Source organism: Pygocentrus nattereri, chromosome 4 (genome assembly GCF_015220715.1).
Source record: "Pygocentrus nattereri isolate fPygNat1 chromosome 4, fPygNat1.pri, whole genome shotgun sequence".
Taxonomy (NCBI): Eukaryota; Metazoa; Chordata; class Actinopteri; order Characiformes; family Serrasalmidae; genus Pygocentrus; species Pygocentrus nattereri.
The window spans coordinates 28,859,912-28,877,495 of record NC_051214.1 but is presented as its reverse complement, the minus strand read 5'-3'; the positions used below and the strand labels follow the sequence as shown (position 1 = coordinate 28,877,495).

At 42.9% G+C, this 17,584-nt stretch overlaps 1 protein-coding gene across 2 annotated transcripts in view; it reads right to left on the bottom strand.

Annotated features, from left to right (window-relative positions):
• The window catches only part of plpp3 (phospholipid phosphatase 3), a 51,459-nt gene extending 34,847 nt beyond the window's left edge, over positions 1-16,612 (bottom strand). The window contains exon 1 of one of the 2 annotated variants that reach the window (XM_017689031.2): positions 15,946-16,612. In XM_017689031.2, coding sequence (XP_017544520.1) covers positions 15,946-16,084 — 139 coding nt within the window. In that variant the 5' untranslated portion in view covers positions 16,085-16,612. The remainder of the gene's footprint in view (positions 1-15,945) is intronic. The other variant, XM_017689023.2, reaches the window with a different exon arrangement.
• Positions 16,613-17,584: the final 972 nt, after the last annotated feature.

The following is a 17,584-nucleotide window of genomic DNA, read 5'->3' as shown; positions in this document are numbered from 1 at the left end:
TGTTGAATATAAATTAATATGTTCATAGTTTTGAGGCGGCAGTTGTGGGCTGGAGAGAGAGGGTTGCCGGTTCGGTCCCCTTGGCTGATGATACACGACTGAAGTGCCCTTGAGCAAGGCACCTAACCCCAACTGCTCCCCGGGCAAGTGTGCTCACTGCCCCCTAGTGTGTGTGTGTTCACTAGCGTGCATGTATGTGGGTGTTTCACTGCACAGATGGGTTAAATGCAGAGGTCTAATTCCTCTGCGTGCAAACACAGTTGCCTACCAGTTCTGAATTCAATTCAATTCAGGTTGTCTTTTCCAATTTATCAGATGCGAATGTCACAATATATACTATGACATTATGTATCATGAAAACTCATCTTGTATCCTGATATTACATTTTTGTCACATCATCCATCACCAATACCAGCATTTGTGTCCAAATACTTATTTTCAGTTTTATAAATAACAAGCTTTACACCCATAATGACATTCTACTGTATAACTCATATGTCATATGAAATATGGCTTCTATCTAATCAATGCCTTTGGTGTAATTTGAAGAGAACCACAACAGACAAAATCTCATCAGGTTTCTTTTAGCTCTAAGTCTTAGTACTCAGGAACAATGGACACACTTGAGACTTTATTGATGCAAACTTAAATAGCATGATATCAATTTTTTCAATATTACTCAAGCCAATCAGTGTGGCAACCTGCCTGTGATCTAACAGCTAGCATGCAAAAGAAAATCTCATTTAGCTAAACCGGGAACAGAGAGCACAGCTTAGCCATGTGAACAGGAGATAAGCAGGTGTCTTTTTAAAGCTCCTGCCTTCTAGCAAACCGCCTTGGATCTATCCAACAGCCACTCTCTCATTCTTGAATCTTGGCTGAATTCATCCAGTAGCTCACCTTTCATTCCTGGGACTCATCCTGCAACAAACTGTTTAAAATATTTTCATCATAGTCATAAACTGTTGAAAGCAAACTCACTACTGATTCAGATATATGAAGAAACATTTATAAAGGATGCTGACTCACTGGTGAGATGAGCTACCTGTTCAGTACGAGAGCCTTGTCAAGTAGACACATGACACAGTGATGCATAATCAGTGATGCTCCCTCGATTTAACAAGCATTCGTAGCGCAACTTGATTAGCAGCCAACCACAATAAACGCCAGCAGTGCTTGTCTAAGCAAGCAGAAAAGGAAGAGCTATTGGCTAACAGTCGCTTACACCCCACTCTCAGACACCACTTCTGACTTTCCCTGAGGGGGGAATTTTACTTGTGCACAATCTGGTACAGAGAAATTTGTTCCAGACAGTTCCGCTGAAGCCTATAGCTGCCATAACTGACGCCCAAGCAACACCCTGTCGGAGGCTTGACACTGTCTGAAGAAAAGGAAATGTGTCAAACCCCTAAGTCGGCCCACTCCTGGTAGTGGCCCATATTAGTCACCACTGATAATCATTTTTTCAGTGCCTTTAACTCTTTGAACTGGAAAGGCCTGCATGTGGGCCCACATTTCAGTTCCTCACTCTTTTAACATCTTAGTTTCCATAATACAGACTAAATATAGCTACACAATAACCAGTTAACCTACAGGTTAGAGAGTTAACTGCTAGATGTTGAGTTACTGCTGTTTTGCTAATGTTTTAATACAATGTAATTATATAATAATTAGCATAGTTAGTTACGTAATTAATTACATTTATGCCCAATTCTGTATCCCCATTCTGCTTCAACAGGATTGAGTGCACATCTGAAAAGTGAAATTGACTGAATTGACTGAAAGTGTTGAATCCACACTTTTGACAGAATTTCTCTGCTTCTTTTTATGACCTACAAGTGAAAAATAATACAGAATCACACAATGCTTTTGTTATCATCAACAATAACTGTGACAAAGACCATTTAGCTTAGCATTTTGGCCTGCTGGTGGTATGAATATGACCACGCTGAGGAGCAGTTTGTGTCGAATTTGGTTTTCAGCTCTACTAATTGCTTTATCAGTTCATGAGAGGAGAGGCCCGGGTGTTTCAGGCGACTCCCACTCCAAAAGTCCAGCTAGGGTAGGCGTTGGGGGGGTTGGGGCGGGGGGTGCGCACAAACAAGGGCATACAGCCTCTGTGGGAATGGCTCTGCGGAGAATGAGTGGCACTCTGCCAGACCTAATCAGCCTGTGCCAGAGAGGCAGGGCTAAACACAATAAGAGAGGGACACCGCTGCTGGGAACAAGGGAAACTCTAGAGGAAGAGTTCATTAATAACTGAGGGAGGGGGGCAGGGAGAGAGAGAGAGAGAGAGAGAGAGAGAGAGAGAGAGAGAGAGAATATGAGTGAGAGTGGGAGTGGGAGAGAGAGAGAGAGAGAGAGAGAGAGAGAGAGAGAGAGAGAGAATATGAGTGAGAGTGGGAGTGGGAGTGGGAGAGAGAGAGAGAGAGAGAGAGAGAGAGAGAGAGAGAGAGAGAGAGAGAGAGAGAGAGAGAGAGAGAGAGAGAGAGAATATGAGTGAGAGCGGGAGAGAGAATGACAGAGAACTCTTTGCATCCAATTTAATGTTGGATTGTACTGACAAACTTCAACTAGTTTGGAAACAACTAGAAGGAAACTTTCTATTTATTTACTTTTTCATGCAATTTATTCTGTTCTTCAAAACAACCTGATACATCATCAAATCACAATCACTGTACTTGACTTGAAGCTTGTGTCATCTGTCAAGGCCAGTATAACAGAAAATCAATATCACCCAGGACTAATATTCTCTAATACAGTGCAAGGGCTTGGTCTATTGGGTTTAAATATTTAGGGCAGTGTGAGTGTGTGTGTGTGTGTGTGTGTGTGTGTGTGTGTGTGTGTGTGTGTGTGTGTGAGCGCGCGTGTGTGGGTGTCTTTATGACTGTGCACATTATATATATGGTGCTGCACTTGTTCACTGGTATTAGGCTACACTCTGTGACATTCCTCAGGAGTCAAGAGGTGCATTTCAAACTGGCCTGGCATTTCAAATACACACACACACAGTGTGTGGTGCGCCATCACTTCAAACTCAAATTAATGCTCTGACTGACCTCAGTCCACTGAACTGTGAACTCTAAAATGCATAGATGCTGCATGCAGCCTTTCTTTCCTGCCTTCCTGGTGGCATAGGGGGCACTGACACTTACATAAACACACACATTCATGCACATGTGTGCACATAGTCTATGCTTAGAAGAGCAGAGCGAAACACTTGACCGGAAGCATATGGTGCAATCCATACTTCAAAAGCTCCAGCATATCATGGGAATATAATGTGAGGCCAGTTTATTAGATTTATCTGCCGTGTATCTGCTCACTAAGACTTTCAGCAGGTACGATGATGCACATAATTTCAGGTTCAATACAACTTTCAATTCTTGAGTCAGGATTAAATAAGCTCCAAAACTACACATTACTATAAGATTTTAATATTACATTGTAAGCAACTGCAGAAAAAAGCCCAGCTATTTGAGTGTGGGTGTAGCATGAGCCCCTCCCACTCCACTCTGACAGGATGCACTAGTTTTGATCATCAATAGTAGTTTCCACAAAAGATGATAAGATACTCCCAGGAGAGGCTCAGGGTCATACTCAGTTTAAATATTCAGATTAAAATTTGGAAACGTCGATTTTTTCTACTGGAAACTATAATACAGGTGTGCCTGCTGGGTTTATAATTACACAGCAGGTCGCACACCTGTTGTTGCACAATTTATTAGCTTCTCTCTACCCCATCCATCAATGTAAAGGGACCACTGTAGGACCACCACTAACCAGATATTACTTGGGGGCTAGACCATTCTCAACATATCCGTGACACCAACATAGTAGGGCCTTCTCTATATGTTACACTGCTTTGAATTAATCAGGAGCACCTCAAGGTCACTTCTATGTTGAAAGCCATAAATATCCAACCAATGAAGGGCTACAGAATGACTAATATGAATTCTAAACTGTCCCTGCAAGGTATGTGCACCTAAAAGTATGTCCAGTGATTGTATTTCCCTTCAATATTCCTTAACTAAAAGCTAATTAGGTCAGAATGTGGGCTGTGTACACAAAATTACAGTACAACATACTGACCTTGACATTAAGTAGCCCAATCCAATGCAAACAGAAAAAGGGGTCACTGGAATGGAACATCAACAACCTTCATGAGGTACTATGACGTCCATCGATACAGAACAAAGTACTCAATACCATTTCAATGCCACTGACACAGTTAGATCACTACTATACTGTGAACCGTTGCTGTGGGGTTTTTTCCTTGTCTGTCAGTGTTAGTAGCTGAGTGATGATTGATTTGTGCCGGCTTGTGTGCGAGTACAAGTGAGAGAGCCCCACTGCTGCCACCTCTCTCTCTCTCACTCAAACACACACACCGAGAGCCGCTCAGTATTGTCTGTGCAAGCTGCTGAGGTCAGCGTAACCAACAGCAGTGCCAATCCTTCCTTTCTGACTCCCTCAATGCACTGGATAGGCAGTGGGGCCGCGGATCGGCTGAAAACATGTGCTTATGCACAGCAATTTCCACTCACAGAAATCAGCGCCAGGACGCGGCCTTTTCACACTTGCACAGCCTTCTGAGCGGGCAGCATCGTTACGGCCCCGCCGCACCTGCACTGTGCACACTGGGAATATGTGGAATTGGGCCAGTCCAGAAAGCCTTTAACCCTTAGAAATCCAGAGATATTACTGTTGTTCTGGTGTGCTATATAGTTATTATTGCACAGCTATGTGATTAGTTACATGAGGGAATATATTTGTATTTAGTTTGGAATCAGAACTGACAGGCTCATGTCTGGACTCGGGACTTTTATTTTGCTTGTTTCAACATCAACAACTGACAAAAACATGGCAAAAAAACTTTTCTTCAAGTTATGAAGACACTGTCTCTTATACTTACAAACACAAAAGTTATTGTTACCATAAGTGTTTTGTTTCTGCCTTCTTTTCAGTGATATTTTGAATTTTCAGACGTTTAAAAATGTTTATTTGGGCTTTGTTAAATGCAAAATTATAATTTACCACTAGAACAAATATAAACAAACATTAACGTAATAACAAGAAACTATTTGTTTATTAAACCATAACTACGAATCCTGGAGAGTATTGGAAATGCTTAACATGCTAACAGCTGTGTTTTTCCAAGTAAACAAACTCTACTAACTCATTTTCTCAGGTGGTCTTCTGTACTGTGCACCCCCATTAACACCCAGCAGAACTTCAACAGCACATTTAATCAAACTGTCTGTACTTACCAGACCAGTCCCCAGTGGAGTGGCAGAAATTGCCCACTCAGGGGAAAAAAATCATAGAGGAGTGTCTTCCTGAGACGCATTGACGCTGCTCTGTTATTTTACCTTTTTGATCCCTTTTCCGCCCACTACGTACAGCACTCATGGCAGGGCAGTGAGGGATGTGTTTACCTAAGAGGGGACGTGGGTGTGCATAAATATCATTTAGTGTGGTTTCCTTAAAGAAAATACAGAGGCTCGTAGTTTACTTATGTCTTAGGGCACTGGGCCCTAACATGTCAAAATAAAAGTCATGAGGCTCTTATATCGCACCACTAAAAGCCCTAATATGTTTAGTCATGCAGTTCTACTTTGTTCTGTTTCCGCTGCTGGTTATAATGTGGATTATTTGACTGTTTACAAGAGGCATGATCGTTTCTGCTCCCAGGGGGAAGCTGGGTGATACTATGTGCTTTTAATAATTTTTCTTCTTTTTTTCACTTTGTATTTTCAGCTAAATTCAGATTCTAATAAAATATCTCCTCATAAGAATATCTTACTCATAAAAACATATACGGTATTTGTAAAAATGTCACATTCTCTACAAAGTTTCGCCACTTGTTTCAATGAATTACAAGCCAAAAACTGATATCACTCAATATCACTCATAGTAACTGCAGCTTTTTAGGGTTAGAAACAAACAGCTAATAAGAAAGACATTTACTATAATTTATAACATCATACAGTAGTCAGTAGAATATTAATAGCTGAATAATAGGCCTAGAATTTAAGGGATGAATCGAGGCTTGTGCATCCACCATCAGAGCCTGCTTATTACGCTACATATAAGCCTCTGGCCCTTTTACCACCCAGCCCTGCAGCTACAGAATCACTGTCTGCTGTGGACATGATTTTGTAACCATGCCTATACATAGCAGTCTTCATTCATGTTCGCCAGACAGCTTCAGCTACATTTAGACCTGTTTTTGTGTGGCATGAGCAGAGATGTATATGCACGTATGGGTTAGAGTGAGTGTGGCTTTGGGAATGTGTGGTAGAGGGTGTTGTGTGAGTGCCCTATATCAGAACACATCCATTTCTGAGATATTTTGCATTCTTGAGAAATGACAGCAGTGTTTGGTTAGGGGTTACACATATTACGTTGTGCAACACTTCCATGCTTGCTGTCTCCAACCAGAGCTTACAGCCGAATGCCAGTTACTTGCTCACACCCTCCTTCAATTGAGCACAGTGTCTGGGTAATGGCTTAACAAAATCAGAGTCAAATTTAGTAGAGCGAGGCCAATAAAGATGCTAACAGGATTAACAGGATGGTTTTAACAGCCGTCTTCTACATTTTCTGGCTAAATCTGAACAGGCATCTGCTGTGCAGAGTAAATGGAATTACATGTAGAATGGCAGATTTCAGAAAAAACACCAGATTGAACACATTACACATCCAGTTAGGGACTGCTGACAAGGCCTTGAATGCTCTTATCAGATTGGAATTAACACTGCATAAGAAGCAAGGGGCTCACAAGTTTACGCACAATGACTACATTATCAGCAGTTAACTTGAATGAATCATTCAGGAATTTGGGAACTCTGGGCTTATGACAATACTCAATGTCAAGAATATATCTGCTGACATGATACATACACATTTATATGAATTGTAGAAACTGCATCAAATGAACTTGCATTGTGCACCAAAACTGATTGCAATCAAAACAAGCAGCACCACTGAATAACCCACAGCAGCATGTTCTTTGGAAAGCTGTCATCATTTTTCAGCAGTCAATTTCAAAATATGATGTTATATTGTTTATTTATATACAATAACCTAGCAATATATACAGTAATTTCTGTTTATAGATGACAGGAAGTCTCTATTTTGTTTCCCTCCTTTATGTGGTCATGGCCAGAAAACCACAGCCATGCATAGCACAAATGGACTGTGGACTGTGTGTGAATGCTAGGTAAAAAAATGTGTATGGCTGGTGGTGGTGGTGGTGTTTGGTGATCTGGTAGGTTTTGGAGTGGAGGGGGACTTACATACACTTACATACATAAGTCTCTCACTCAAAACTAAAACTCACAAATACGAGACTACAATAAAAACTGAGCCAAACCTAAGGGAAAAAATCTACCATAACACACACACACACACACACACACACACACACACACACATATATATATATATATATATATATATATATGTTTATTCAAATACATGTGTGTGTGAGAACAGAGGCTCAGGGGACTGTGACATCAATTCAAGTCAGTGGTGTGAAAAATAAAGACCATTAGCACCCGTTAACAAAACACTGACCCACACGTTTAACGAGGTCACTGTTCCCTGATAATTACCCCCCGCCTCTCACTCACTTATTCATTCCTTCTCTCTTGAGCGCTCTCTCTAAACATTTGCATACTGAAGTGGCTCTGCGTTTTCCAATGGAATAAACAGCCTTTATCAGTGTGCACCTCACGACATGGCATTCACAGTTTTCTGCGAAAACATAGCAGCTAGTAAAGCACTAAAATCTGTTAAATCGGTCATGTTACAACTTCATATAAAAGCATGTACAACATATCCGATAAGGTCGGCTGCTCTTTGCAAGGCGTGCATTTCATGATGAACTTGTCAACAGAAACTGCCCCAATTACAAATGACATTAATATAAACTGAAGCTTAAAACGGTTTTCCTTCTCTTTTATAAGATCTCCCAGTTTTTTTGCCCCTTACTCTGAAGAAGGGAGTTAGTGGCCGCAAGTGACCCAGAGGTGACTGGCCTTTAGGGAGAGCAGCTAGGCACAAACACAGGAATGTAGAACACCCAGGCCTTAATCCATGTGACCCAGAGAGAGAGAGAGAGAGAGAGAGAGAGAGAGAGAGAGAGAGAGAGAGAGAGAGAGAGAGAGAGAGAGAGAGAGAGAGTGGGGGGCTGTTGAGGTCGTCCTTGGCCTTTTGGACATAGATGCGGTTTGTTTAACAGATGCCCACACAAGATTCCTGAAATCTCATTCCAAAGGATGCACTTGTGCGCACACACACACACACACACAAGATTCCACAAAATCACATTCCTGAAAACACTCTGGAATTATAACCCAGCTCAGTAAACTGAGAGAGACCGTTCCATTAAGGCTTAAGCAGGTTAAGCATGGTTGTGACTGTATTAAAGCTACTACTACTGATCAACATTTTACTCCTACATACACATACACATACACATACACATACACACACACCAGGCATGTGGACAGATAGACTGTGGGGGACCTGAAGGTCAGCATGTGTAATAATAGTGTTTGAATGTCTACTCTTAAAAACTCAGCCTCACCACAAGAACAGAGCTCATGAGTTGGTTTGGTATTCACAATTTTCATTTGTGCTGGAGGTTAGGGTACCAGCCTTACAGCCGGAAGGTCAGTGGTTCAATCCGCTAAGCCGACAGTACGTGACTGATGTGTCCTTGAGCTAGGCACCTAATCCCCAACTACTCCCTGGGCGCTGCGGATAGGGCTGCCCAAACCTCAGGGCAAGTGTGCTCACTGCCTACTTGTGTTAGTCTTCACTAGTGTGTATGTAGCATTTGACTGCACAGATGGGTTAAATGCGGAGGTAAAATTTCCCCTTTGTGGGAATAATCTAATTGCTCTTAAGCACCCTCTCTGGTGCAGTACCACTCACCTGGGGAGATTTTACCTCAGTAACTCTGACTTGACCCATCATTAACAAAATCTACCGATACAAAGAAAACTAGCAAAGAGAAAATGAAAGAACTGAAAATAAATATGACCATTCTCAGAAATACTAAACCAAAGCAACAAAACAAAAAATATAGACTGCTCAGCTAAGGTGCCCAAAGATCATACCAGAGAGAGTACCTGGGTAATTAACCACCCTGTGCAGGCCTCCTATTTGCCATAAAAAAAATCAACTCATCAGATATTATTATTAAGTAAATAAAGTAGCTTAATTGAAAATACTAATAAAATTGTATTAACATTTTTTTTATTTAATTACATCCAAACGCTGAAGAGAGGGACCTCCAACACAGGCTGAAACTGGACTGAAGTTTTTTTTTCCTGTGGTAATACTACATACCGTGGAGATTTGAAATCCCTGGTCTTGTAGTACTTTTGGCAGCTTTGAGAAAAACTCAACACTATGTCTGATACTGAAACATGTCTACATTGTTTCTCTTGATAGAAGAGGTTGCAATATGCTATAAATTAGATTTAATTCATGTTCACATTTGCATGGGCCTGACACACACACACACACACACAAACATACACACAAAAACAGCCTCATTCTCTGAAACAATGGTTTATGGGATGCAATAGAGGCCTACAAGAGGAAATAAACTATGATTAAGATCAGTGTAAATAAGCTAAATGAATTCTGTCTCCATGGAAAAGAGGCCCACTAAAGCAGCAGGAGGTGCTTGTGGAAAGGCAGGGGGGTGAAGGCGGTACAGTGAGTCCTGCACGCTCCAAGTCATTAAGCAAATTTGTTATTGTTTAAGAACACAGTTCAATGGCAATAAAGGAGGAAAAGTTAGAGGGCTTGGTTAACTTGCAGATTGATAACACAGGAGAAGGGACACTGAGGTATTTTAACAAAAAGCAGAGGTATGTTATCAGTGCACTGCTCCATTGAAGTCTCCTGTAGTGTTTGATAACACTGCCCCCACGCACACACACAGCTGGAAGACACCCATGTGCGTCCGTCTAATTGCTACTTCAGGCAGGCTGCTCCGTCCCATAAATCCTGAGGCCATGTAATTAAACCACATGGCTAGCAGCCTCGGAAATCAGCCACACACACACACACACACACACACACACGAGAGACACAGAGACAAACTCTCCTGTAGTCACAAACTGAAAACATGCACAAAAACTCACATCTGTCCACAGAAACTGTAACATATAGGCTGGGTAAACGGGGGTGTTTTAACAGGCCTGTTAGTGGGCTGTGGGGTAGCGCCAGCCAGACAGTGCGGCTTGTAGAGTGTGGCTGTGCTGGTAACACAATCCTCTTATTTGGGTAACTGTGTAAACAATAAAATGCTAGAAAGATGCCAAATATTAAATATTAACATTAGTGGTGCAGTTAGCAAATCCTGCATTGCATTTACATTGCAGTCATGGCATTTGGCAGAAGATCTTTTCCAGAATGCCTCACAGTTTCAATCACTTTACAGAGGGTTGAGTGTCCAAGGACTCTTATTGGGACAGCATTGTGTGTTTGCCCAGGCTTCAAGCAGAACACCAGTGTGCATGGAGAGAAGCAGCGATTCCCACTACCCTATACCAAATTAATGTTTCATATTTCAATGTGTTTAATAAAACACTTCATAATTACGACTTTGCAAATGGGAAATGGGACTAAATCTAATCTAACAAGCAGTTGATGCCAGCACGCCTCCATAAATACACCACTGCATTCAGAGATGGCAACTGAGGTTTAGAAGACTAGTGGATTACATAAGGCTGTACATTTCTCTCCCTGATACACATTCAGTGTAGTCAGTCATGCTGCTAACAAGAACTACCACTGGCTTATACTGCAATTTACTATAACATGGTTGAGATGTTATATCCAACAGGAGTTATGCTATGTTTAAGGAAACTCCCCTGCACCACTCATGGTGGGTTCTCTAAACACCACCAGTCTCTCCCTCTCTGAAATTATGGCCCTCCCAGTTCCAGAGTGCACTCCGCTGACCACAATCACAGTCTCTTGTCCCCTCCAGGTGGAAAGTTAAGTGGCTTCGAGTTAAACACTCTGACATATACAAATGAGAGTCGCCCAAGGTTCAGCACTGGTCATCGTCCTGGCGCCTGCCTGATGCCATCTCTGTGTATGTTAAGAAGGTTTTGTTTACAAACATACAGCTTAGCCTGTAAACACCCCAAACATCCTGGCAACAAGCACTGAAAATATATTGCATGTATGAGTATACAGTATGGGAGAGAGGAATTCACGGCTGTGACGGACAAAAATGCCTATCACTACAATAGGGATACCTTCAAAACGGTAGCTTTATAGGGGAGAGGACATTGTAATTACCTTCACATTTGCTGATGAAACTTTTTCCTTCCAAAATTCCTAACGATCCATACATCATGAAACTTTCAAACAGTATGGTGTAATAGACCGCTGCCGTTATTAGAAAATAGTAACAATAATAAATCAGGGTTGGTCTCATGTTTCTAAAGTTTGAATCTGTAACAAGTGCAAATCTGGAGAAATATTAGTGTAATTGGTGTTATGGAAGATGTAAAGGGAGTGTTAGTGCATGGGGACCTCATCAGGCTACATGCATGACAGCTCAAGCCAGGCAGGTTTTCCTGAATAACCTGTGGCAGCTTCATAGGGTCTCCTGCAATTACAAGCAGGTCAATAAGAAAGAAAGAGAGAGGGGGAGAGAGAGAAAGACAGGTTTTGCGCTCAAGGAAATGGTCTGGAAAAAGAGAAGGATTACGTTTCACAGCACAGCTGGCCACACCTACGGCAACGAGTGGAAGGGGAAGGAAGAGAGGAAGAGAGAGAGAGCGAGAGAGAGAGCAAGAGAGAGAGAGAGAGAGAGAGAGAGAGAGAGAGAGAGAGAGAGAGAGAGAGAGAGCGAGAGAGAGGGCGAGAGAGAGAGAGAGAGAGAGAGAGAGAGAGAGAGAGAGCGAGAGAGAGAGCGAGAGAGCAAGAGAGAACAAGGCTACCTTTTCCTCTTCCCACCCTTTCCTGAGTTCAGCCCTGCATACAACCCCGGCCCCAAAAATTATACCAGATGTCACATCAAGAGCAGGAGCCGTGCTGACCTGGGATGAAGAATTTGAGAAATTTTGGAAAATATTTATAGATGTGGCCGAGTCTGGAGCTTAATACGGCCAGCCCTAGATGAGCCACTCTCCCACGGGTTCCCCAACACGTTATAACTCTGCCCGCCTACCCCTTCTGGAATGCCACAGATGAGAGAGAAGTTATAAATGGCTAGAATCAAGACAGCCAAACCCTTTTCCTTTACTTTGATCATGCACCAGCCCAGGTAAGCCCTGACAGGAAAAAACCTGAGTGCCAAGTGGTTCTGGTGTTGTTTTAACTCCGTGCACTCTGAAACACACCAGTGACCGCAAAGAGAGAGACACTTATCTCTTCCCTTTTCTACACATAAACAAGCAAACAGTTTTTCTATTTAGCGTTTTTTCCATTTTCTCACAGCCAACTGGGCTAAAAGTCGTCTCGGTGCAGGCGCAATGCATGCTGTTCTGACCGACTGCGTTAAAATGCACAGAGCGTGCTCAGGCACTGACCAGCCTTGAATGGCAGCCCAGCTCCATTGTGTGCTTAAAGAAAGACATGGAGCACAATGGTGCTTAGGTGAAGGCCTGTTTTTAGAACATGGTTTCCTGCCATCGAGCATGTCTCTCCATTACAAACATCACAGAGGAAAGTACAGTGGCACAAAGTGTAACATAGAGCTTAACCTGGCCTGACATTTTGAACCAGACCTGAATGCCTGAAAACATCCTGCGCCCAACTTGGCCCAGGTCAACAAGTAGAATCTAAACCCAACTGCAGCCTTACTAGATTTTGTCTCACTCAACTGTAGCCCAACAAAATGTGATTCAAACTCGAAAGCAGCCTGACCAAATTCTGAAACTAACTGCAGCTCCAACAAAATTCCACACAGGCAGGTCAACCACCCAAAGACCAGATAAAACTCTACATTCCTAATAAAATCACCTGGTCGGCACAATTTCAGCCTTAAATAACTGACATGCAAAACTGAACTGCATTATTATCCTACTTATAAACCACCTAAAAGTGGGTAAATGCAGGCCAATTAAAAGTGAGAGACAGTCAATGAGCACTTTGAACCCAACCATGCCCAAATATTTCTGAAGTGACATCCAAATTTACCAAATCTTGAACCATGAATATTTGAGTCCTGACTATATTTCAAGTTCTAGGGGACTTTAGGCCATTAAGAGCCTTGGGCTGGTAATAGCTTGACTCACCACACAGCCTTCATTCTTCTAATGTTACATGAACAACTGCACTGCCAACAAGTTTGCAGTGCAAATCTAAAACTAAGATTAACCAGTATCACCAACTAATGAGTGATTTGAGATGGCATGGGGTTTGTAAAGGGTTGTCTGGTGGCTCTAGCTGATGCTGTGGCACCGGCAAGAATGTATGTCATCGCTGACCCCTCCTCTCCTGCATGGCCCCCCTAGGGGAGGGGGTGGGAAGAGTGAGATCCAGGGACGTCCCTCCTTTGCTTTAGCGCACTACTGTATGCTAATGCGTCGGGCTGTGCTGCACTCTCTCTGGAGGATCTCCATGGGAGGCAAGTCTTCTCAGACAGCGATCTGTCTGACTGCTCACTCGGCTCATTTGGCTGATAGAAGACAGCACCATGCTGTCATCAGCCACAGTGATAACAGAGAGGGTGTTTAGCTGGATGATGTTTTTAGGAGAGTGAAAGGGCACAACTTTGCACAAAATGACCTTAAATGCTTTGTCAGTCAAGATATACTGTTAGCTTCTTTATGAAAAATGTACAGACAAAACTTGCTTTTATATATGAGATATAAGATTTCTAGAGATGAGATACAAGTATAGGGTTTAAAGGAAAACTGTTCAAATTCAATTTTTGTGGAATTTATGCTTTAAAATACCAGTGATATTCTGGAAGACAGAATAATGAGGCACTTAATCAACGTAAGACTGAAGAGAGAGAGTAAGAGCGAGAAACTAAGAGCGAGAGAGAGAGAATGATAGCAGGACATCCACACAACAGATGGAACCCCAAGCATCCAACCCTTGCATGGGCTATTCCCACAGCGTCAGCATGAACAAAGCCCTTTCAATCAGACATTCTTCAAGTGGCCCACAACCTTGCAGGCCCCCTCCCCAAATCCCCATCTAAAAGAGTCTCCTCTCTTTCACAGCACCCCCACAACATAAAGCGGGGCAACCACCCTTTCTTTAACATCACAAAGAACATGTTTGTTTGTGTCCTGCTTTTGATGCGTGCAATCATCCGCAGCGCCATCTCTTAAACTGGGAAGGAAGTCGGTTTAAACAGGAGATTTGCTCCATATGCAGTTTATGGAATTCTGTGTCTACATGAACCACATGTGAAAGCAAGTCTCGTTCTGGTCTCTTTGAAAGTGCCTGTAAAGCAAGCACTGTAAAATTGTGCGTCTACATTTTCACCTTTTTTTTTCACTAAGAAAAAGAATGAAAGTGGTTAAGTGGGAGGAGTGGAAGTATAAAAGTGCATGAAGTTTTGGATAATTTGGAACCCTCTGGCTGCATTTTTCAATCCACAGCCTGGATTCATAGCAACAGCAATATCATCTCAAGCATCTGGATATCACACACTGCTGCTGAAGCTCTTCCTTCTACCTGCTGACCAGTTCATCTTCGACTCCCAGAGCTGTTGCCTGTTGAAAGATCAGCAGTGCTTTCAAGGGCAATTCCCCCCAGTTCTCCTACACAGCTCAGCCCTGCTACTCTAAACCACACATCTTAGCAATTCTTCTCTGCATTCCCACGAACAAAAGGACAGAGGGGCACTCGACCTGCCTCTCCGCTCAGAGAGAAAGTTGATATGATGCCGTGGCATGCTCTGAAAGGAGATGAGCCATCTGGTGAAAGGGGGATTTGAGGAGAGGGGCTCCTAGAAGAATGCCAAATGCTGGGCTGATGCTCACTAATCCCAGGCCTTGAGCACTCGCTAGCTCTGGGAAAGCTCGCTCTGATGGCTTCCAGACACCCCAACAATATGAGGGAAGTCGAGTCATTGACACCCTGGGTCTTCACACACCTACAGCGCGGGGAAGCCCACTTTTCGCCTGTTATACAGCCCATGGAGCAGAATGTCACCATCATGTGCTTGTCTGGTGACACAGCTGACAATACACACTCAAACTCTGGAAGATCATTAAGGGTGAAGCTGAAGATCATCTGGACATTACCCTAAACCTAAAATTGGTGAAGATGGTATGGCTAAACAATGAAGGCAAGCCTTCAAAACCTAAACCAAAACCCTCCACAGCATCTGTAAAAACAGCTGAGAACATGAATAACGATTCCTCCACTTGTTTTGGTAGTTGCTCATTATTTTACTTGTAATATAATGAGAGGCTGCCAAAAGCTGTAAACACAGACTGGCAGTCCAGCCACCAGTAAGCATGTAAATGTGTGATGGTTTTACAAGCCCATGCTGGTTAACACTCCCTTTAATAAATCAACCAGTCAAACGGTGGTGCCATCTGTGCCCACCCCTATCATCTGTGATAAGGGCTTTCTAACGGTACTTACTTCTGTTTAAGGAGATAACGATGCAAAACAGACACATTTAAACAAGACTGAGAAGTGGAATAGTTCTGAGCAGGATTTGCATGTTTTACAAAAGGACATCATGCATCATATTTGAATATCAAAAGCCAGTAACGGTTTGATCCTTATTGCTTTGTTTACAGTCGCTTCTTGGCAGTAGGCTAATGTAAAAGCATGAAAGAGGGCTCTGAGCTACAGCTGCTGAACAGCAACACTGTTTATCTGCGTTTGATGCTGCGCTGCTGTACTGAAACCAAACAGCGAGAGTGCCATGCACGAATCTGGCAGCGACTCTTGTCATTTTCCTCAACGGCTGATGTGAACACTCACCTAAGATAAGACAGAGGATGTCTAGAGCTATCAGAAGTTTCCTCCTGCTCGTGTTGATGCTGCTGCTGCTGTTTAACGTCGCTGTTCCACCGTTTCTTGTTTCGGGTGCCATTGCCTTCTCATATATGTACTTTGGCATGTGAGAGCTCCGTCCACCTCGCTTCGCTTTTAATAAAATCTCAGTCCACACACGTTGAGAGACGCGATGAAAAACAACTCGGAAAAGAGCGTTTCAGTTCGGATGATGGGGAGGCGAAGTCCAGATTATCTGAAGAGAAAAGTCCTTAAAAGTCGGTGAGAAGCTCTGAAGTGAAGTCCTGCTGACTCCGTCCGGAACGCGAAGAGCTGCTTTTAAACGAATGAAGTGAATCACCTCACTGTGTGGCGAGTCGTCTTGGGCTTTCAAATGAAGACAATGGCCCCTCGTTTAATGTCCTTTCAGTGAGTGAAAACTTGAGTCCAGTTCGCTTCTGTTGGAAGGTTGTTTTGGGGGCGAGGAGAGCGGCTTTTTAAAAGCGCTCGAGCTCCAGCTCCACTTTTTAGACTCCCTACGTCTCCTCCTCCTCCTCCCCTTCGACGCTGTCGTGTGGAGAGCTTGAACAGGCTCAGCCCCCTTCCAGACCCACGCTCGTTACCTGCATGCTTGTGTTACACATACGGCCTTCTGCTCTAAACGGTCCTGAGGAGTTTTTTTACACCCGTATTCCGAGACGCCCCGCCCCCCTCCGCGCCGATTGGACAGTGCCAATTGGCTTGTTCATTCTCAAAGTATCCCGCCTGAACTGTTATCCAGTCATATTGTGGAGGGGCGGGGCTTGTACGAATACGGGTGGAAAACCTGGAAGCCAGCGACACAAACGTTCTCTGAAGTGAAACGCTGAACGATACGAGCAGTAGATTGATTCACTCTCAGTAAAAACACTGCGTGATAAAAACATGTAAAAAAATCCAACACAACCGACCAGGACAACGATTTGGCTCATGCAGTTTAGTTTAGTAGATTTTACACAAAAATAAAAAAGTTACGAACCTCTTAGAACAGGAGTGCCCAGTCCTGGTCCTGGAGATCTACCACCCTGCAGAGTTCTGACCATCCCTAGTCCGACACTCCTGATCCCTGTTATGAAGGCCTTTAGGGGCATCTGAATAAGAGAACCAGGTGTGTTGAATCTGAACTGTCCAGGGTGGTAGATGTCCAAGACTGGGCACTCCTGTCTTAGGATATAAACAGAATCTACACAAAAAACGCACCAACAATAGCATTATTATTATTATTATTATTATTATTATTATTATTATTAATATTAGTAGTAGTAGTAGTAGTAGTAGCAGCAGTGTTATTGTTGTTATTATTGATGATGGTGTTGTTAAACCACAATAACAATAATAGTAATGTACCAACAGTACTATTACAATAATGCAAGTAAAAGACAGTTTGGCGGTGGTTTGTGGTGTCTATTAAACAGCGCTCGGCGATGTTTTTTGCGTGTGTATGTAATTATTTTCCGCTCTCAGCGTTGATCCGGTCCTGCCATCTAGTGGTCAAAGTGTAAGACAGGAACGTTACAGCCACCTTCCCGCCGTTATTTATTCCACGCAATTTAGGACCTGCTGTTTTGCTTCTTAAAGGGACAGGTCA